Source organism: Cottoperca gobio, chromosome 12 (assembly GCF_900634415.1).
Source record: "Cottoperca gobio chromosome 12, fCotGob3.1, whole genome shotgun sequence".
Lineage (NCBI taxonomy): Eukaryota > Metazoa > Chordata > Actinopteri > Perciformes > Bovichtidae > Cottoperca > Cottoperca gobio.
The window spans coordinates 22,136,176-22,158,857 of NC_041366.1; the positions used below are offsets into that span (position 1 = coordinate 22,136,176).

General features: G+C 43.4%; 4 protein-coding genes across 5 annotated transcripts in view; 3 read left to right on the top strand and 1 right to left on the bottom strand.

Annotated features, from left to right (window-relative positions):
• The window catches only part of LOC115016425 (guanine nucleotide-binding protein G(q) subunit alpha-like), a 13,552-nt gene extending 13,239 nt beyond the window's left edge, over positions 1 to 313 (top strand). The window contains exon 6 of the mRNA XM_029444147.1: positions 1 to 313. This exon is cut by the window's left edge and continues 858 nt beyond it. The gene's annotated coding sequence lies outside the window, so the exon portion shown is untranslated.
• A 941-nt stretch (positions 314 to 1,254) lies between these two features.
• LOC115016558 (guanine nucleotide-binding protein subunit alpha-11-like) lies at positions 1,255 to 7,757 on the top strand. Its single transcript, XM_029444369.1, has 7 exons — positions 1,255 to 1,500; positions 2,808 to 2,992; positions 3,810 to 3,964; positions 4,132 to 4,260; positions 4,792 to 4,921; positions 5,056 to 5,209; positions 6,825 to 7,757. The coding sequence occupies exons 1-7, from the start codon at positions 1,383 to 1,385 to the stop codon at positions 7,013 to 7,015; spliced, it is 1,062 nt and encodes a 353-aa protein (XP_029300229.1). The 5' UTR covers positions 1,255 to 1,382; the 3' UTR covers positions 7,016 to 7,757.
• A 1,040-nt stretch (positions 7,758 to 8,797) lies between these two features.
• Positions 8,798 to 21,115, top strand: prune2 (prune homolog 2 with BCH domain). 2 transcript variants are annotated; one of them, XM_029444580.1, is made up of 11 exons: positions 8,798 to 8,934; positions 13,740 to 13,806; positions 13,906 to 14,106; positions 14,620 to 14,796; positions 16,533 to 16,635; positions 18,659 to 18,790; positions 18,910 to 18,996; positions 19,418 to 19,516; positions 19,613 to 19,651; positions 20,071 to 20,121; positions 20,249 to 21,115. In XM_029444580.1, the coding sequence occupies exons 2-11, from the start codon at positions 13,752 to 13,754 to the stop codon at positions 20,271 to 20,273; spliced, it is 969 nt and encodes a 322-aa protein (XP_029300440.1). In that variant the 5' UTR covers positions 8,798 to 8,934; positions 13,740 to 13,751; the 3' UTR covers positions 20,274 to 21,115. The 2 variants fall into 2 exon arrangements, with proteins under 2 accessions (XP_029300440.1, XP_029300439.1); XM_029444579.1 differs by lacking the exon at positions 8,798 to 8,934 and adding an exon at positions 9,049 to 9,120.
• Positions 20,857 to 22,682, bottom strand: part of LOC115017048 (proprotein convertase subtilisin/kexin type 5-like) — a 37,773-nt gene continuing 35,947 nt past the window's right edge. The window contains 1 exon segment of the mRNA XM_029445215.1: positions 20,857 to 22,298. Within this exon segment, the coding sequence (XP_029301075.1) occupies positions 21,832 to 22,298 (467 nt within the window). The 3' untranslated portion in view covers positions 20,857 to 21,831.

The following is a 22,682-nucleotide window of genomic DNA, read 5'->3' on the forward strand; positions in this document are numbered from 1 at the left end:
GAACAGTCCAGGTACAACAAGAACCCCGTTATTTATCTGAACGTGTTGTAAATATCACACGGTACATCACTGCTGCACATCTCACCTTTGCTTGCATCAAGGTTAGTGTTTAAGGCTCAGAGAGATCTTTTATGTTAAATAATCTCTGATGCTGTTCTTTGGTATCGAAGCATGAATACAAAGCTCATTAAAGTTAACGACACTAATGTTTACACCACCCTCTGCAGCGGTTTAACTAACGGTTAGATGTCACTATCTTAACTAGTGCATGTTTTTACTGTGATTGGATAAATAAACAGACATTTGATGCTCAGTGTTTTCATTCTTTGTGTTTACAAAGCAGCTGTTGGTCCTGAAGTCCTCCTCTGAGGTTCATCTGGCTGCAGCAGCACTTGTGTTAGGAACCGTAGCTTTAGCGTCGCACACGGGGTGAACAAAAGAACCTTTATTTCTGGAGGCAACGTGGCAGCAGCCCTTAGCTCTGGAGACGACATCACTTCAGTCTGTGTCATGTGCTCCTGGAGACTCCTACTGGAGTGGGAACGACCACAAGCTGCCGGCTCTTTATATGTCTGTTTGTCTGTGGACCGATTTTGTGAACACGATGGCGTCGAGAACTGTGCAAGATGCAGTCCTGAAGCTTCACAGAGGTGTAGTTGAGATCATAATGGAGTTCAGGAAGAGTGAGGAAGATCTTCCTCCCCACTAACCTGTTCTTCTGGGTGGGAAGATGCTCATTGTCCTTGTTGTTTCTCTGCAGTCGCTGAGAAGAAATCGATCTTCAAAAACTTGGCAGCGAACACGAATGATCCTGCAAATGTTCTTAACTCATTATCTCAGGGGAGAAACGATTCAAATCAAACTGTCAGATGTAGAAAATCACCATCTGTATATTGGTGACGTTACATCTGGAAGGTAGAGTAGAGAAATGTGCAATCACCAAGTTAGTCCAGGAGAGTACATGAAATGGGTTGCAGGATGGGAAATGTAGCATCTAGTGTTTTTTGGATCTTTACCAACACAAGGAACCAAAAGTCCGAATGTATCTGCGTCTGCTGCTTCTTGTGAGTTTGCGTTGATCGCACGTGTTGCAGTAGTGTCAGCAGGTTGTCGGCGCAGATACACCTGCACCTGTCTGACTCTGGACCTGTAAGCAGATCCAGAGCTCTCAACATAAACTCACCTTTTAGTCCGAGTCTGTGCCCATCCTCCCGCCTCCTCAGGAGAGTGGAATGCACCTGAACTGGATCCTGCACGAGGAAGAATGACTGCTCACCTGTTACGGGAAATAAGTTTCTCGTGCATCTCCGAGAAAAAAATCATTTCCCTTCCACTCCGCTGATCCCTGTCAGCTGTGGCACAGCTCGTACACTTGTACAACCATGGAGTGCTGCCTGCCTGCGGAGAGACAGGAGAACCTCAGGGTGCACAAAGAGATAGAGAGGCAACTTCGTCGTGATAAGTCCGACTCTCACCGGGAGTTAAAGCTGCTGCTGTTAGGTGAGTGGCGTTATTAATTACCAACATAACATAACATAACTTCCACTCATCTTCTGAGACACTTAGAAACTCTTACATGGCCATTACATATCATAAGAATGTGGATATTGCCATTTAAATCCTGACTTAATAGTTTACTACCTGGTTACAGCTCAGGTGAATATCTTTATTTATTCCAGGCTGAACAAAAACTAATACATTTATTATTGTATCTGTAAAGAGAGAACTTCCTGTTAGCACAAACTTCCTGCTTGTTAAAAATGAATACGATACCTTACATTCTTTAAGAATGAAGAATTTAAAGAATGTATTGTGACGATGTAACCTGCTGGGTGGGACATTATACAGCAGTGCTTCCAGCTAAATGCCAACATCAGCATGCACATACACAGTCTAACTGCTCACCATGAACCATCTTCTACAGCACAAATGTGTAAATCTGTGGTGCCTTCCCGAAGTACACCTCTGTGCCCGCCAGCCGCGGTGCAGTATTGTAAACCAAACCCCATGTAAAAATAATCAGATTTAATATTTCTTGACAATCCATTCAGTAGTTGTTGAGAGAAACCGAGACCTCCTCTGGGTACCAGGGTCCACACAGAAGTTTACATATTTCATCCTGCTTATGTTGAGCAGACAGACATCAAGTGTGTGTTTCTCATTGTGTCTTTTTTAAAGCAGTGCCAGGTTACCTTTTGCATTCTTCAAATAGTTGCTAGTTATGTGCTGTCGGATGGTTTGTGCTCACAAGTCGTTCAAGTCTCCTCGTCAGCCATGTCAATGAAATGCACGCAGGCTTCGTGCAAATGCAAAATAAATGACGGGTAAGTTTAAAAATGCACAGTAAAGAACATTACAAGAGAACGCATTTTAATTTAGTCGTGTTAAATGTATCACAGCTTCACATGAGGCCTGGTTCCCCCCCCCCCCCCCCCCCCCCCCCCAGAACTATCAAAACAGCTCATAAAAGCTTGACTGTTGCGTATGTTTGAAACAAAGCATCAGACATGAAGGACTTTGTTTAAAGGTCAGCGCTAATTTAATCTTCAAACTTGAGTTTGGAGGCTGGAAGCTGCTCCTGTAAAGGTTAAAGGTTAAAGGTTAAAGGTTACATATAGGGAGCGCTGAACCTTTACTCTTCTCATAACATTCTTAAGAAATCACTCACATTTCTTTGTTTTTGTCCTGTTGAGATGCAACTGATTGATGTTCAGATGATTTATGTTTTAGTGCTTGTCCTGTTTCTGGCATCGCTTTGATCGTGTTCAGTTGTTCATCCTTCGGTCTCATTCATCTCATTTGCCTAGGGACTGGTGAAAGTGGGAAGAGCACTTTCATCAAACAGATGAGGATCATCCACGGCCGTGGATACAATGAAGCTGACAGGAGAGGTTTCATTCGGCTCGTGTTTCAGAACATCGTCACAGCCATCCAGGCGCTGATCCAGGCCATGAAGATTCTGCGGATAAACTACACGAACGAGCAGAACGTGGTGAGAAAAGACTTCACAGCCACGCTAGTGGCTCTGTGATGCTGTCATTTGAGCTAAATGCTAACATGCTAACATGCTCACGATGACAATGCTCACAAGGTGATGTTTGCTTAGCAGGGTCACCGTCTTAGTTTGGCTCGTTAGCATGAAACATTCCTTATCTTCTCCGCCGGCCCGTGTTGAACCCTCACACCTGAATATCTGGTGCCGATAGTGTGTCTGTCATCCTGCTGACAAATGTAACAACAAACCGTAACAAAGTAAATATATTCTATTATAATCTGAACATAACGTGCAGCTGAGGCTGATGGAAACTTTGCAGATCATAAAGTATTAAACTCATTAAAATGTTGACTTGATGCTGCTGCAGGTACGTTAAGACATTTTAAAGCCAGCGATCACCAAGTGTTCAGAGTCTGGGGACCACCAATGTGTCAGAGTGAATCTACTCACACACACTCCTCTCCTTCTAATGCTCTATTAATAGATCAGAAACTCTCCCCCTGTGTGTGTGTGTGTCCTGTGTGTGTGTCCTGTGTGTGTGTGTGTCCTGTGTGTGTGTCCTGTGTGTGTGTGTGTCCTGTGTGTGTGTCCTGTATGTGTGTCCGGTGTGTGTGTGTGTGTCCTGTGTGTGTGTGTCCTGTGTGTGTGTGTCCTGTGTGTGTGTGTGTGTCCTGTGTGTGTGTCCTGTATGTGTGTCCGGTGTGTGTGTGTGTGTCCTGTGTGTGTGTCGTGTGTGTGTGTCCTGTGTGTGTGTGTGTGTGTGTCCTGTGTGTGTGTGTGTCCTGTGTGTGTGTGTGTCCTGTGTGTGTGTCAGAGCTACGCACAGAAGCTGAGCCAGGTGGAGGTGAACCATGTCACTCTTTTGGAGGCCTGGCAGGCGGACGCCATTAGGCACGTGTGGAACGACCACGGTGTTCAAAGGTGCTACGACCGCAGGAGGGAGTTCCAGTTATCGGACTCTGCCAAATAGTGAGACTTTCCTTTGATTGTTTATCATTTGCTTTAACGCAGAGCTCCTCGCGCTTCACGTTTCATCAGATAACGTTTGATATAAGTTATTAATCTGCACATTTCTGTTTGACGCTTCCTTTTATCTGACCAGGATATTAAATGAGAATCTTTATGTAACCTTTCAGTTACCTGAGCGACTTGGACAGAATCACAGACCGGGTGTACATCCCCACCGAGCAGGACATCCTGAGGGTCCGCGTCCCTACCAGCGGCATCATAGAGTATCCCTTTGACCTTTCAAAGGTCATCTTCAGGTGGAGCATTCTACTTGTATTACCGCCACGGCTTTGTGGGATATAGTAAACATTTGACAACACGTGTCACGAACTTAGTTTTAGCTCCGAGCGGTGACGTCACATCCCCAAATGTCTTTCTTGGTTTCTGACGACGTTTTGAAACGCAACTGTTTTGGGATTTGGTGAAAAACCTTTTGGCGCTTTAACAAATTCAGACATCTGTTAAAGAAATAGTTCAAAAATATTGACAAGTGCTAATTTGCTTTCTACCAAGAGGTATATGAGATATATTATATATATAATATGAAGCGTGAGTCGGCAGGCAATTAGCTTTAGCTTAGCATGAAGATTGGAAACACTGATCAGCTGCTAGCTTAGCTTCGTGCAAAGCTAAAGGCTCACCAATTAGCACAGAATATGTTTTTTATAAAATGTAAAAACATCAATTGATACATTTAGCATCTTTTCATCCAACTCTCGTCGGGAAAGTAAACGAGTATCTCTTTGAACATCTATGAACTTGTATGTTTGACGCTCTTGTGTCTGCAGGATGGTGGATGTGGGCGGGCAGCGCTCAGAGAGGAAGAAATGGATCCACTGTTTTGAGAATGTCACCTCCATCATATTTCTGGCGGCGCTCAGCGAGTACGATCAAGTCCTTTACGAGAGCGAGAATGATGTGAGGTCTGCTTCAGAAGTCTGATTAGATTTTTGATTCATCGTGTGGTTTCAGCCCTTTTCCGTTTTATTCACCCTCCAGTTTTAAAAACAATATTATTTCCGTGCATCAGTGTTTTTATTGTCTTCCTTTAGAATCGACTGCGAGAAAGTCTGGCTTTGTTTAAGACCATCGTCTCCTACCAGTGGTTCCAGGACTCGTCCATCATCCTGTTCCTGAACAAGACGGACCTGCTGGACGAGAAGATCACGCGCTCTCATTTGGCGACTTACTTCCCGGCCTTTCGGGGTAAAACTGCGTCTCTTTCTGCTCCGCTGGTGAAACAGCGTTTACAGCATCGTGTTGACTGTTTACTTATTTTATTAGAGTTCTTTGAGTCGAGATTAAACTATTTATTGATTCGTCGACAGAAAATGTGTTTTGGACTTTTGGGCATTTTTTTTTTCTTTTCAATTGTTTTTTCTTTTTATGTTTTCTTTTGCGTTTTACATTGGGCTCTGGGTAAATGTTTTCATATTTTTATAAACAATAAATCTGTTAATTAATGGAGAAACTAATCAGCAGATTAATCCATAATGAAAACAATCATTAGTTATATATAAAAATATGCTCCACCTCCAACTACACCAGTATAATCCTGCTTTTACATTAATGCACGAGTAAATATATATTTGTACAATGTGGCATCAGTACCTTTACTGATGTAAAGGCTCTGAATACTTCTCCACTGACATGTTGTACATTAAATGATTCAGCAGACCACGTCCAGTCATCACATGTCCTCACATGACATGTGAGGACATGTGAGGACATGTGATGACATGTGATGACATGTGTTGACATGTGAGGACATGTGAGGACATGTGAGGACATGTGAGGACATGTGAGGACATGTGATGACATGTGATGACATGTGTTGACATGTGATGACATGTGATGACATGTGATGACATGTGAGGACATGTGATGACATGTGTTGACATGTGTTGACATGTGTTGACATGTGATGACATGTGTTGACATGTGATGACATGTGATGACATGTGATGACATGTGAGGACATGTGATGACATGTGATGACATGTGATGACATGTGATGACATGTGAGGACATGTGATGACATGTGTTGACATGTGTTGACATGTGTTGACATGTGATGACATGTGATTGACATGTGATGACATGTGATGACATGTGTTGACATGTGATGACATGTGATGACATGTGATGACATGTGTTGACATGTGATGACATGTGTTGACATGTGATGACATGTGTTGACATGTGATGACATGTGATGACATGTGTTGACATGTGAGGACATGTGAGGACATGTGATGACATGTGATGACATGTGAGGACATGTGAGGACATGTGAGGACATGTGATGACATGTGTTGACATGTGAGGACATGTGAGGACATGTGATGACATGTGATGACATGTGATGACATGTGATGACATGTGTTGACATGTGTTGACATGTGATGACATGTGTTGACATGTGTTGACATGTGATGACATGTGATGACATGTGAGGACATGTGATGACATGTGTTGACATGTGAGGACATGTGATGACATGTGATGACATGTGTTGACATGTGAGGACATGTGATGACATGTGTTGACATGTGATGACATGTGTTGACATGTGATGACATGTGTTGACATGTGAGGACATGTGATGACATGTGATGACATGTGTTGACATGTGAGGACATGTGATGACATGTGTTGACATGTGATGACATGTGTTGACATGTGATGACATGTGTTGACATGTGAAGACATGTGATGACATGTGATGACATGTGAGGACATGTGAAGACATGTGATGACATGTGATGACATGTGATGACATGTGTCCTCACATCAGAATTAAATGATTTTTCCTTCGCAGGGCCTCAGTGTGACGTTCAATCTGCAAAGAAGTTCATCTTGCAAATGTACGTGGAGAACCACAGCGGGCATCCCAAAGACCTTTACAAACACTACACCTGCGCCACCGACACCAAGAACATCGAGATTGTCTTCAAAGCTGTGAAGGACACGGTGTTCAGGGAGAACATCGGATTGTTCAACCTCGAATAAGAAGAGCTGCAGCCGGACGAGGAGACGGTTTCACCGTCAGGACACAGCCTGTTATACACATGTTGTAACTGTTATGGACTTCTTTATCTGTCGTGTGTGTCGGTTGTTCAAAGACTTCAAAGAGAAGCGATCAGACAGCCGAGTCAGGTGAGAGACGTGTATCTCCTCGCTGTAAGTCACCGCACGCAGCATTTATTAATGAGTGAATGTTTTCTGATCGTCTGGCTGCACTGAATGCCCACTTTTACATTCAAATCTTCTCTTGACGTCACATTTAAGTAAAACCCTTTTTGTGGAACTTACTTCCTGCTTCCTGTTCCTGCTTCCTGCTTCCTGCTCTTTTTACCTTTTCAAACTGTTTTATTTTTATTTTTTAGGTGTATTTTCTGTTGACGTAACCTTTTACTTACTCAACATTAATAAAAAAAAAAGTTTCCTTCTGTAAAGCGACTTTGGTACCCTGAAAAGTGCCGTACAAATCTAATGTATTATTATTATTATTATTATTATTATTATTATTATTATTATTATTATTATTATTATTACTAATATAAGAAGTTTTGTTGTGTGATTGTGGTTATATGATGTAGTTTACGCCTCGTTGTGAGCAGGACAGCAGTGGAAATGCTGTTTTTCGAAGGTTAAATATGTATTAAATCAGAATATCTAGTTAGATAAAAACATGTTGTGACATTTGGAAATGATGACATCTTTTTTCAATAAATGTTGACTTGACACTTGAGTTATTGGAAATCTTACGTCAGTGAAAATAATATTAATAATTAATAATATTAGTGAAGCTTCATCTGTTGCAGAAATACCCGTTTTAAACTCATTGAATAGACATAAGAAGGTTCAGCCCTGGTTAATTGTCCTTGTAGAAAGTCAGTTTTCTGTTTGTTAGACACTCAGTAATTAAATCCGACTGGTTGATCGAAGGCGTGTTTACTACTCATGCAACTCATCCGGCCTCGCAGCTCCGGGAGCAGGAAGCGAGGTGGAGCCACAGGGAGTTGATATTAATGCTGCGACAACAAACATGTCATCTGTGAATCTGGATAGGTATTAAAAGCACACGTCATTGTGTGTTTCTGAACAGGACTCTGTGCTGTTCCTTATCTTTATGTCACTTACATTACAAAACGGTGCGTTCCATGTCATGATATATGACGGCAGCTGCACGCCACTGATTAACCAAAAGGCAGTTTGTGGACGTGTGGACACGCTGCAGCTCCGGGCGTGTCCTCGCTGTAAACCTTTGTACTGCACAACGGTGAACAGTGTGCAAAGGTCTGACCGGCTGCTCTCTGAGTGAGACAGTACTTCAGCAGAGCGCCTGTGTTGTATTGATTGTCTCTGCTTTGTGGCTTCAGTAGTTTGCTTGTTTAAGAGTTGAACAGTTCAGTGCTAAAGCAGAATATAAAGGACACTTTTGGAACGCGGGGGCTGGTAAGCGTCACATATTTGCTTTGGATCAGTCATTAGTGGTGTGAATATTATCAGCTGCTCTCGTTTCTGATTGTTATTGCTTCTTTTCCTGCCCTGAGGGCTAATACGATGTAGTAGTGGCACAGTCAGAATCAAATACCTCTAGTGTCAGGCTTTAATAGCAGTAATAACACAATGACGCCAACACAAACACACTCAATCCCCTCCAGTCAAGGAACATAATGACACACACAACTCCTCCTATAGCTCCATTCAGTTGCACTGCCTGAGGAAGCTGCTGTGCAGAGAGCTGTGATAGCAGGTGATCGCCCATATTTGGTAATGGCCCAGATCATGTGACCACAAAATGGTGGAAGCTGTGAGCTGTTTGTGAGCTGAGCATCTCTCCGACAGGCTGGGAGAACAGGAGAAAGGCGGTACATCCATGCTCTGAGACGCGGCAGGACAGAGACTCCCGACCCCCAGCAGTGGTGAGTACACGGCTTTTTATTCGGTGAAGATGAAAAGAAAGAGAACGATATGTTCTTGTATTATTTCTTTCTCACAGCCAGCAGACAGGAAGCGAGAGAGAGAGAGAGGGAGAGAGAGAGGGAGGGGCTGCTTTCATCAGCACTGGTCCTGTGATCTGAAGCAGCTCAGCATCCTCCATGGAGGATGCACGTAACAGCTGATGCTGATTTGTGTTATTCTGCAATGTGTGCGTCATTGTTATCTGTGTGTGTGTGTGTGTGTGTGTGTACATACTGTACATGTTTCTGTGCATCATCAGCATTATGTCATCAGGACAGGAGTCAACCGTTCAGCATTTTTTCTGTTGCAGCGCTTAATACAATCACGTCTTGGTTGTTGCAGACTGAGGAGGAACGAGGAGGTTTCTTTTCCACGTGAATGATCGCACGTGACTGTGAATTTGCATCTCTGCCTAGTCTGTGCTCATGCGAGCGTGCAGTCATTCGATTTGAATCAGCACTAGGAAAAAGACAACGAGGAGGGGGGGGGGGGGGGGCAGGGCTTGTCATGATGTAACAAGCCCTGCCCCCCTCCTCCTCCAGTTTGAATGGAAGGATTATTCACAGGGGAAGCTGACCTTTAACCTCAATATCTTTCTCACCTTCTCCCCTGAACTCTCGTCTTCACTCCTCCTGTTCTCTGACGCCTGTGGAAAACTGTTGCACTGATGCTTTGAGGCTGATATGTGATGAAGATATATCGATGAGTCACACGTTGATGCTTCACACGTTGATGTTTCACACGTTGATGTTTCACACGTCGATGTTTCACACGTTGATGTTTCACACGTCGATGCTTCACACGTTGATGTTTCACACGTCGATGCTTCACACGTAGATGTTTCACACGTTGATGTTTCACACGTCGATGCTTCACACGTTGATGAGTCACACGTTGATGTTTCACACGTCGATGCTTCACACGTTGATGTTTCACACGTCGATGCTTCACACGTCGATGTTTCACACGTCGATGCTTCACACGTCGATGCTTCACACGTCGATGTTTCACACGTCGATGCTTCACACGTCGATGTTTCACACGTCGATGCTTCACACGTTGATGAGTCACACGTTGATGTTTCACACGTCGATGCTTCACACGTCGATGTTTCACACGTCGATGTTTCACACGTCGATGTTTCACACGTCGATGTTTCACACGTCGATGTTTCACACGTCGATGCTTCACACGTCGATGTTTCACACGTTGATGTTTCACACGTCGATGCTTCACACGTCGATGCTTCACACGTCGATGTTTCACACGTCGATGCTTCACACGTCGATGTTTCACACGTTGATGTTTCACACGTCGATGCGTCACACGTTGATGTTTCACACGTCGATGCTTCACACGTTGATGTTTCACACGTCGATGCTTCACACGTCGATGTTTCACACGTTGATGTTTCACACGTTGATGAGTCACACGTTGATGAGTCACACGTTGATGCTTCACACGTCGATGTTTCACACGTTGATGTTTCACACGTTGATGTTTCACACGTTGATGAGTCACACGTTGATGCTTCACACGTCGATGTTTCACACGTCGATGTTTCACACGTCGATGTTTCACACGTTGATGTTTCACACGTCGATGTTTCACACGTCGATGTTTCACACGTTGATGTTTCACACGTCGATGTTTCACGTCGATGTTTCACACGTCGATGTTTCACACGTTGATGTTTCACACGTCGATGCTTCACATGTTGATGTTTCACACGTTGATGTTTCACACGTTGATGTTTCACACGTCGATGTTTCACACGTCGATGCGTCACACGTCGATGTTTCACACGTCGATGCTTCACATGTCGTTGATGCTTCACACGTTGATGTTTCACACGTTGATGTTTCACACGTTGATGTTTCACACGTCGATGCGTCACACGTTGATGCTTCACACGTTGATGAGTCACACGTCGATGCTTCACACGTTGATGAGTCACACGTCGATGTTTCACACGTCGATGCTTCACACGTCGATGCTTCACACGTTGATGAGTCACACGTCGATGTTTCACACGTCGATGCTTCACACGTCGTTGATGCTTCACACGTTGATGTTTCACACGTTGATGTTTCACACGTTGATGTTTCACACGTCGATGCGTCACACGTTGATGCTTCACACGTTGATGTTTCACACGTTGATGTTTCACACGTTGATGCGTCACACGTTGATGTTTCACACGTTGATGTTTCACACGTTGATGTTTCACACGTTGATGTTTCACACGTTGATGTTTCACACGTTGATGTTTAACACGTTGATGCTTCACACGTTGATGCTTCACACGTCGATGCTTCACACGTCGATGCTTCACACGTTGATGCTTCACACGTCGATGCTTCACACGTCGATGCTTCACACGTTGATGCTTCACACGTTGATGTTTCACACGTCGATGCTTCACACGTTGATGCTTCACACGTTGATGTTTCACACGTCGATGCTTCACACGTCGATGCTTCACACGTCGATGCTTCACACGTTGATGCTTCACACGTTGATGTTTCACACGTTGATGTTTCACACGTCGATGTTTCACACGTTGATGTTTCACACGTTGATGCTTCACACGTTGATGTTTCACACGTTGATGTTTCACACGTTGATGCTTCACACGTCGATGCTTCACACGTCGATGTTTCACACGTCGATGTTTCACACGTTGATGTTTCACACGTTGATGTTTCACACGTTGATGCGTCACACGTCGATGAGTCACACGTTGATGCTTCACACGTCGATGCTTCACACGTCGATGCTTCACACGTCGATGTTTCACACGTCGATGTTTCACACGTTGATGTTTCACACGTTGATGCGTCACACGTCGATGTTTCACACGTTGATGTTTCACACGTTGATGCGTCACACGTTGATGTTTCACACGTTGATGTTTCACACGTTGATGTTTCACACGTTGATGTTTAACACGTTGATGTTTCACACGTTGATGTTTAACACGTTGATGCTTCACACGTTGATGTTTCACACGTTGATGTTTCACACGTTGATGCTTCACACGTTGATGTTTCACACGTTGATGTTTAACACGTTGATGTTTCACACGTTGATGTTTAACACGTTGATGCTTCACACGTAGATGTTTCACACGTTGATGTTTCACACGTCGATGCTTCACACGTTGATGTTTCACACGTCGATGTTTCACACGTTGATGTTTCACACGTTGATGCTTCACACGTTGATGTTTAACACGTTGATGTTTCACACGTTGATGTTTCACACGTTGATGCTTCACACGTCGATGTTTCACACGTTGATGTTTCACACGTTGATGTTTCACACGTTGATGCTTCACACGTAGATGTTTCACACGTTGATGTTTCACACGTTGATGTTTAACACGTTGATGCTTCACACGTTGATGTTTCACACGTTGATGTTTCACACGTTGATGTTTCACACGTTGATGCTTCACACGTAGATGTTTCACACGTTGATGTTTCACACGTTGATGTTTAACACGTTGATGCTTCACACGTCGATGCTTCACACGTTGATGTTTCACACGTCGATGTTTCACACGTTGATGTTTCACACGTTGATGCTTCACACGTTGATGTTTAACACGTTGATGTTTCACACGTTGATGTTTCACACGTTGATGCTTCACACGTCGATGTTTCACACGTTGATGTTTCACACGTTGATGTTTCACACGTTGATGCTTCACACGTAGATGTTTCACACGTTGATGTTTCACACGTTGATGTTTCACACGTCGATGCTTCACACGTTGATGTTTCACACGTTGATGCTTCACACGTTGATGTTTAACACGTTGATGTTTCACACGTTGATGTTTCACACGTCGATGCTTCACACGTCGATGTTTCACACGTAGATGTTTCACACGTTGATGTTTCACACGTCGATGCTTCACACGTTGATGTTTCACACGTCGATGCGTCACACGTTGATGTTTCACACGTCGATACGTCACACGTTGATACGTCACACGTTGATGTTTCACACGTTGATGCTTCACACGTTGATGTTTAACACGTTGATGTTTCACACGTTGATGCTTCACACGTCGATGTTTCACACGTTGATGTTTCACACGTTGATGTTTCATACGTTGATGCTTCACACGTAGATGTTTCACACGTTGATGTTTCACACGTCGATGCTTCACACGTTGATGTTTCACACGTCGATGCGTCACACGTTGATGTTTCACACGTCGATACGTCACACGTCGATGCTTCACACGTCGATGTTTCACACGTTGATGCTTCACACGTCGATGTTTCACACGTCGATGCTTCACACGTTGATGTTTCACACGTCGATGCTTCACACGTTGATGTTTCACACGTCGATGCGTCACACGTTGATGTTTCACACGTCGATGTTTCACACGTCGATGCTTCACACGTTGATGTTTCACACGTCGATGCTTCACACGTTGATGTTTCACACGTTGATGCGTCACACGTTGATGTTTCACACGTTGATGTTTCACACGTTGATGCGTCACACGTCGATGCGTCACACGTCGATGTTTCACACGTCGATGTTTCACACGTCGATGTTTCACACGTCGATGTTTCACACGTCGATGCTTCACACGTCGATGCTTCACACGTCGATGTTTCACACGTCGATGTTTCACACGTCGATGTTTCACACGTCGATGTTTCACACGTTGATGTTTCACACGTTCTCTGCAGGCGTGTTGTTGTATCGTGAGAGTTAATAACGAATCATCTTGTCAAAGGTCGTCCAGGGGATGGACCTGGCATCAGAGAGTAAGATGAACTCTGAGGGGGGCGAAGGCAGACCGGGTGAGCAACCAAGCAAAACTATTTACAAATAAAAGTTTAGTTTTTGATTTCTTCAAGACAAAGTGACGAAGTCTTTATGTGCTGTTTGTTTTGTTGCAGTCCCTCCGACCTCTCTCCCCCTGCAAGGAGCTCCCACCCAAAGAAAAAAGCTTTCGGCCCCTCGCATCAGCCTCTCACTGGACCAGAGCGAGGACGACCTGGGGGAGACGCCGGACGATCTGGACATTAACGTCGACGACCTCGACACCCCTGATGAGGGGGATTACCTTGACTACACCGACCATGAAATGGACTGGGATGGTGAGAATACAAACAGAGAAGTGTCGTAAAACTAAAAGACCTTCAGAGTTTCATTACATCACATTATTACAGTTCATTTAGCCGACGCTTTTGTCCAAAGCCACTTATAATGAGTGCAAACGGAGGATACAACTCCGAACAGAAAGAATCGTACAGGTGCATCAGCTTCAAACAGGTGAAAACAACGTGCAACATACAGAAACAATAGAACACTAATTAATCACCAAACACATACAAGTGCTGCATACAGAGAACAGAATTCATTTTAATTTGTATTATTATTATTTCTTTATTGGCTGAGGTGCAGTCTAAACTACTTCCTTGCTGTTCTCTCGTTTTATTTTGTAAAATTCATACCGAGAAATATCTTTATTTACTCACAGCATCATTATAAGTAATTATTATATTTTATGTTACAATTCTCCAAACTACCAGAGTTGACGCTGAATTTAAGTCTTTTCACTGAAGACATTTTGTCACAAAACTAATGTTTCCACCTGTGCCCATTTTCAGACCCCAAATCAGCCAATAGGAGCGGGACGAGCGAGCCTTACAACCCCATCCCGACGTACAGCGCCGAGGAGGAGCGGCAGGACGGGAAACTGTGGAGGACGGTCATCATCGGGGAGCAGGAGCACCGCATCAACATGAAGATCATCGAGCCCTACATGAGAGTCATCTCACACGGAGGTGACTGTTACCACCATCATGCACGTTGTTGTTTTCTGTGTTTACAGAAGATTTATGTCAAATATAGTGATAATAATCATCCTGCTCATCATCCAGTTAAAGGATCTAAACCATCTGCTAACATTCATGGGAAGACAATACAAATACACTTTATTTGTGTAGCACTTTTCTTAACAGTGTTACAAAGTACTTCACAACAAGAAAACAATAAATAAAGAACAAAAAAAAAAAAAATTTATAAAAAAATAAATAAAAAAAAACAACATAAAAAATAAATAAAAGGGGCAGCAGCTCCAGTAATAATAATACAATACAATATAATATAAATAAATAAATAAAATTACACATAAGTAAGAAAGCTGAGTTGATCAAAGTCGTAATTAAATGCAATTAAGCTTCAGAGCAGTTGTCAGGCAGGTTACACATCCTGAGAGGACGACCTGCAGACGCTACTCAGGGCAAACAAAGCCCTGCAGCTCCTTTGCTGTTTGAGATAAAAAACGAATAAATCAGTTTTTATTTGCAGAAATAAAGACGCTAGAATCGACCACCAGTCCAAACTGATGCACTAATTACATTTATTACAGCAACACATTTCAACATGAAGTCTTTTGTCTTTAAATAAGGTTTCAGTGCGTTAATAATTCAGCTGTTTACAACGTGCGTGGTATTACTTTCTGGTATTTTGAAAGCATGATTTCCTGATCATTTGATGCTTTCGCCCGAGTCAGTGTGACGTAGACCGAACGTAACTATTCAGCAGGATTCATTCGGAGTTTCTTATTGTTTGAGCACAATAAACATTTTACAGCCGGCCGGAATATCTGATTCGAGAAGTAACAGCATATTATAGTTATAGGTAAATAATCTCTGGTCTGTGTTTCACAAGCGGTACATTGTTTTGGCTTCTGCCACTTCCCGGCTAACGAGATGGCAGAGCGATGCCTCATTCTGGAAATGCTTCATCTTACCTTGGAGGCCGGCCAACCTGAATAATGAGGAAATACAGGCTGTAGTTGGAGCCAGCTGATGAGACTTACATCATCCATCAGAGAGGGAACTCTGCACACACACACACACACACACACACACACACGGTGTACATCTCCTCGTGTGCGCTGCACATCAGGACGATAGGCTTCAAGTTGGAAGAACAGGCAAAGTGGCCATTTTACAATAACATGTGAGTGAGAGGTGTCGACGCGTGACGAGTTCAAGGGAAACCTGAATAAATGGGTGCAGTTGCAACGTTCTCGATTTAAGTTTAATGCTACTTCACTCCCACGTAAGAGAAATAAAAGACGCACACCTTCACATTGGAGATCTGTGTATTAGGCCGGACACGGAGTCACATACACTGGCTCCACAGTCAGGGGCCCCGTCTCTCTCTCCTCTGTGTGGGGCTCTTCACACCCCTGGGCCTTAAGTCAGCTGACCACATTAGCATTATTAGTGAACTCTGACTCCTCATCATAGCAGGTTGTGCGTGTTCTTGCCACTGTGCTGTGAGCTGAAGTGTGTGTGTGAGTGACAGCACGTCTGCTCTGAATGGCTGCTGAATAAAAGGAAATTGCATTAATGTGCACGGCAGTGAGGAAACGAGACAAAAGGGACAAAGACCGACAGAACAAAGAGGAAATAATGTAGAAATCTAATTGTGAAAACTAAGCTGAGCTTTCAGCAACAATTAAACAAGTTAAATCTGATTTCTGTTGTTTCTGTGTGTTTTTATCAAGGTTACTATAGCAACGGAGTGAACGCCATCATCGTGTTCGCTGCCTGCTTCCTGCCCGACAGCGACAGAGAGGACTACCATGAGATAATGGAGAACCTGTTTCTGTGAGTTACACACACACACACACACACACACACACACACACACACACACACACACACACACACACACACACACACATGCACACTTTCGTTTACTTTCCAATATTAAAATATGTATATATATATATATATATATATATATTACAATCTTTTTATATATCTTTTCTTTTTAATATATATATATATATTTTATATATATAAAAAAATATATATTTATAAATATGTTCTTTTATATATATATATATATATATATATTTTTTTTTTTAAATATATATTTATATATATTTTATATATAAATAAACTGCGGCACGTTTTATGTTTTGTAGATATATTTTAGTTCTTGCTCTTTACACACTCACTGCTTTTTAGCAGGTTTAATGTTTAATTTGTTCTCCTTCTTAGTCAAGTGAAATTGTGTCAGTTAATATTGAATTTATTTACATTTTTTATTTTAATAGTTGCTTCTGGAGCATTAAATCATTTCTGTGTACGTGACAAATGAATGTTGATTTGATTCATCATTCATGTCCCCGGAGGACAACGCTGTGACACCACGTCGACTGTTTTGGTGTCTTCATGGTGCAGATACACAAACATGTTGCATGCTCACGTGAACACGTCTCACAGAGCTGCTGAAGACACATCTCAGCTTTTTATTTCATTTCAAGACCTGATGTCGTCCTTTTTGAATTCATACAAAGAAACCAAAAGATGCATTTTATTCTCTATAGCCAGTCTTTAGCATGTCGAGGGTTAAACCAGCCACAGTCCTTCTGTGCAAGGTAAAGTCTCCAAATGACGCGACAGTGGAGCTTGTTTGCGGAGCCTCCCATGTCTTCACTGTGCTGCTGGCACAGTTGCGTTTCATGCTTGGACAGTGTGATTGGGATCCCACAGGCTGTTCTGTGAAAGATATTGAGGAAGCTGGCATATCTGAGAGTTCTGGACAGAAATGAAAGGAGGTAAACCATAGTGTCGGCACTTTCTGATGCCAGATGGCTCCAGGTCTGAAATCCTTGCGAGCAGGAGTTTCACTATAGCTGGGAGGTGGACGCTATGCAGCCTGATGTCAGTGGGAGATGATCACAACTGTCACAGAGTGGATCAGCAGTGTTGAGCTGGAGAATGGCATCGGATCAGAAGCAGAGGAGTCGCAGCCCAAAGTCATCGAAGTTGTTGAGGAAACTAGTGAGTTAGCTGAGAAGAAGTGTTTTCAAAGGAGGTGACAAAGTTCCCTGCTGACTGAGAAGTGGGAGAGGAGGAGGAGAGGAAGGAGAAATACATAACTCGTTTCTTTCCCCACTGAATCAGAGAATTGGATTTTCTAAAGGTAGAAGTGTGATTGAGCTGCTGCGATGGATCCAGGAGGAAGAAAGAAGAAGAGATTCAAAGCAGAAGTGCTCATCCATCTCAGCCATGAAGCAACAGCCATGAGGCAACATATGTCTGCTGTTGCCTCATATTGTCACGAAACATGCTGCTGCAGCTGTTGCTCCTGCATTTCACCATGTGTTTGTCTTTTCATGTCTGGATATCATACGGTGGCGGAAATATGCATTTTGTATACCGTATAATACAAAATAAATCTGAACACCAGCTGATGGTCGTGTCATATTAATGTTAGTTTCTTTTGTTTCCTCTTAAATTAAATTGTTCTAACTTTTCTAAATGTCATCATTTATGACACGACATTCCCATGAGCCTCCGCTGCACTTTGTGTTTAGTGCTAATTAGCAAATGCTAACAGGCTGGATGGTGAACATAGAGAGTATTGTACCTGCTAAACATCAGCTACCATTGTTAGTGTGTGTTAGCATCTTTATGTAGCATCCCTGCAGCATGCTACATTAGCATGCTGCAGGGATGCTACATAAGCATGCTAACATTGCCAACATGCACAGTTTTAGAAAAATGCTAATTCGCCCTAGCATAGAAATCAAGGTCATTAAGCTTTTAGGTATTAAATGTGTGTGTGCGTGTGCGTGTGCGTGTGCGTGTGTGTGTGCGTGTGCGTGTGCGTGTTCAGCTATGTGATCAGCACCCTGGAGCTCATGGTGGCAGAGGACTACATGATCGTGTACCTGAACGGAGCCACCCCCCACAGACGGATGCCTGGCCTCGGTTGGCTCAAGAAATGCTATCAGATGATTGACAGAAGGTCAGTCAAGTTAATATCAGATGTTTTGGGAGGTAACAGCTGCAGGACCTGTTATGATTTGTATTTGTAAAATGGTACACGGACATAGACACACCTAACATGATGTTTTGTGTCTTCAGGCTCAGGAAGAATTTGAAATCCTTCATTATTCTCCATCCATCTTGGTTCATCAGGACAATCCTCGCCATCACCAAGCCCTTCATCAGGTATTTATCTTTATATTTCTGTTGGACTGACCACCACTGCAATGTCTCAACAAATAGATGGATATTAATGGCCTTGTAAAAAAGGGAAATTGCTGAATCAAGACCAAACAATATGTGCAAACATCAGGACAACAGTTTATACCTGCAGCACTCCAGGTAGCATTCCCTCCAGCCTCACATGCACTTTGAGTTTAGTGCTAATTAGCAACAGTTAGAATGCTAACACGCTAAACTGGGATTATGACCACGGTGAACATCACACATCAGAATGTTAGCCGCATGCTGACGTTAGCATTTAGCTCCACGCACTGCTGGTGCCAAGTGAAGCCACAAAGCAGCGAGCGCAGACTTGTAACGGTGTTCACGTGCAGACCTGCTGCAGCCCAGTTAAAGTTTCACTTCAGCCACTTTCTTTCAACAGCACCAAATTCAGCAGTAAGATTAAGTACGTGAACAGTTTGGACGAGCTGCAGGAATCCATCCCCATGGACATCATCCAGATCCCAGAGTGCATCATTAGGTGAGTCTCTGCAAGCCCCCACACGCTGCACCACCCTCCGAGTGGTCCTATTAAGTGACTTCATATTTATCTTGCCATTTGAACTCTCACCTCTAGACTCGACAAGGAGCTGAAGGAAGCAGCCGAGAACTCAAAGTAAGCGCTCCCCCCCTCCGTGGCCCCCGCCACAGCTCCATCCTTGGCTGCAGAGCTCATCCATCACATGGCTCACTGTTAGATCACAGCGGCTCTTCTGCTGGATGAAGACCAATTGGATTTGGCTACGGTTGCAATTAAAAGAAAGTTGCTAAAGATGCTAAATGCGTCGCTTTCATCTCGTTTATCATTACAGTAAAATAAATGAGCCAGTGCTTTCCGCAGAGTGATCTATTACACTGATAATAAATGTTGGAAAAAACTCTGTAGAATTCACAAACTATTCTCCGGCTGATTAATTGTGCATCGAATCCCAATTTGCATGTCTTCAAATAAACCAAATGCCAGCGCATTAGCACACTTCACAACAATAACTCTGCTCTAACAACCACTTTCTTTCTGTTCGTGTTTCATTCAAGACGACACAGTTTCCTGCTGGGACTGGAGCCAGCGGCAGCAGGCAGAACGGAGTAAGTCCACCAAGACCTTCTAGTTCACACATGGAAGAGAAACGGCCTCGTGTCAGCAAGTCTGTCAGCCGTGCATAAACACACCCGTCTTTAACGTCTCCCTTTTGTTCTCTCGTCTTCCCCGCAGACCAGCCGGTGCCAGCAGCTCTTAAACCCAAACATCCTAAACGGACGGGTCATCTCAATGTTATGAAGTCGCTGTTGTATTGTACGGGTGAAGCTGGAAAACAGAGGCTTGTAAAGCTTGTGTGTGTGTGTGTGTGTCAATGAGTTTAATATGAAACACAACTTGTTAGATATCATTCTTTATGGCTGCTGTAGCATCTACTGTAGCTTTACACGTGTGGTGGAGTGCGACGCTCGGCAGCACCTACAGAGTAGCATCGTCGTTCACGGTAGGGTAAGTAATGCAATTACACAGCAGACAGTGCACAGAGCAAATCCATTTGTAGAGTCTATAGTGTTGTAGTTGTGTGCATGAGAAGCAGTGAAGCAATAATATCACCCTTTACTGGTCACACACTCAGTATTTCAGATAAAGAAAAGGCGACTTGTGTGTCAGCAATCTACAATAAAAGCACAAGGTGCAGCCAAACAATACCTTGTGCTCTAGATGACCAACTACTGCATTAAAGCAATCCACTCCTGTCTTAATACTTCTCAAAGTCTACACATATATTATAGTCTTTCTGAAACTAAGGATGAATAAGGTAAACATGAAACACAATGTGGGCGCACGTCTCTGCACACGAACGTGTCTTCATTCTGTCAGGAACATCTCCTTGATCATCCGGAGGAAACCTCAGAGAAATGATAGATGGGATTTCTGTAAAGCACAATATGTTGTGTGTGTGTGTGTGTGTGTGTGTGTGCATCAGTGCATGTCCCCTCATAGATACCTGATGAGCCCACGAGTCTTCATCTGAGATGTTTAGAGGATGTGCAGAGGCATTATGGATCACTGTCTAGTAATTCAATAAACATTAAGTCTGAATGTTGTTTTCAAAGTGATTTGATTTTTGTCTTTAAATCTGCTTTTTTTAATGTTTATTTGAACAGAACACATTTTTTATTGAAATTCAATGACAGCAAACGTTTGTGAATATAGAAAAGCAAAACAAACACCACGATTAATTAAATTAAAAATGCTAATCCAACACCACAACAATTAAAAAGATGAATAATATGATTAATAAAACTGGTAAATGCTGCAATAAATGATTTATGTAATATATGCATAATGTCAACATACTCCAAACAAAGAAAATGATGTAAAAAGGTCTTAAAGGCTCGATGAGCAGGATTGGTCCGCTGCAGTTTGTAAACACATTCAAAGTTGGTGCTCGCCATTATCAAAGTTTCCTGTTGGGTCTGTTTACAGCTGGTACCTACGTGTTTATAGAAGTTAACGCCCAGAAATGTCCCAAACGCAGATAAATGAAATGGAAAGAGAGACTCCAGGCCCAGACAGACTTCTAGTGATGATTTAGAGGGATTACTTTTGTACGAGTCGATATATTGTTTTTGTTCTTTAGGAAACTCCTGCTCATCGAGCCTCTAAGAAAAGCTAAACGTGGAATTCTTCTGCAGCACATCTTGTGAATGGACAGCAGTTGTAAAACGCAGCTCATTATAAACAGCTTCCTATTCAGTGAGGGATAAATGAGTGTGTCCCTCAGGGCAGGAGGAGATAAACAGCACAGAGGTACTTCAGCGGAACGTGTAGCTCTCATCATCGTACTCCAGCTCGTCCTCGTTGTCCTCTCCCAGCTGCCCGTACCTGAACTTCCTGTACACGGTGCCATCCTGGCCCATGTAAACAATGTCCTCGTCGTCGTCGTCCTCGTCGTCCTCGTCATCCTTACTCCCCGAGCGACGTCCAGCGACGTCGACCAACTGAGTCTCCTGGAACTGACCGCCGGAGGAGCTGGCGCGGCCGCTGTAGGACGCAGAGCTGTAGCCGCCTCCGAATCCCCCGCCGGAGCCCAGCTTCTCGTAGCCACGGGGAGTGATGTCCGGGGGCGCTCTCTTGGAGCGTGAGTGCCGGATGAGGAAGACGACAGCCACCAGTCCCAGCACCAGCAAGATGCAGGCGATGATGAAGATTGCCAGGTTACCTCCAGCCTCCTCTTCCTCCTCGTTCCTGAACGCCAAGTTGGTGCTCAGGACGCACTCTCCTAGAAACCCAACAAAGATGTTTTAGAAGCTTTAAAGCGTTTCTCAGCGCCGACAGTTGATTGATTACTTCCAGCCTCTCAAACATGAGGAATCTGTTGTTTTTCTGCAAGAGGGGGACATGACCCCTGACCTTTCAAAATCTGATTTTGATGCCGGAAAAAGGTTTTGATAAAATATTAATATGCTCATCTGTGACACGCAGTTATTCCCATGAACTCACAGCGACAAGTCGAACAAGTAGCAGCAAGTGATTAGCAGACTTTTCTCGCAGACTGCAGATACATCACGTCTGTGCAGTCACGAGTCTGTGTATAAAATATGAATATGTATAAAATCCAGACAGGGTCCCCCCCCCTTATACAGGCGTCTGGTTCTGCAGTACT

Bases quoted from the DNA above. Each gene is read 5' to 3' on its own strand.
- prune2 (XM_029444579.1), top strand. The intron at 13,807-13,905 runs GTGAGCAACCAA...GTTTTGTTGCAG, and splicing joins GGGGGGCGAAGGCAGACCGG to TCCCTCCGACCTCTCTCCCC. The intron at 19,652-20,070 runs GTAAGCGCTCCC...GTTTCATTCAAG, and splicing joins GAAGCAGCCGAGAACTCAAA to ACGACACAGTTTCCTGCTGG.
- LOC115016558 (XM_029444369.1), top strand. From the start codon at position 1,383: ATGGAGTGCTGCCTGCCTGCGGAGAGACAGGAGAACCTCAGGGTGCAC. The intron at 2,993-3,809 runs GTGAGAAAAGAC...TGTGTGTGTCAG, and splicing joins ACACGAACGAGCAGAACGTG to AGCTACGCACAGAAGCTGAG. The intron at 5,210-6,824 runs GTAAAACTGCGT...TTTCCTTCGCAG, and splicing joins TTACTTCCCGGCCTTTCGGG to GGCCTCAGTGTGACGTTCAA.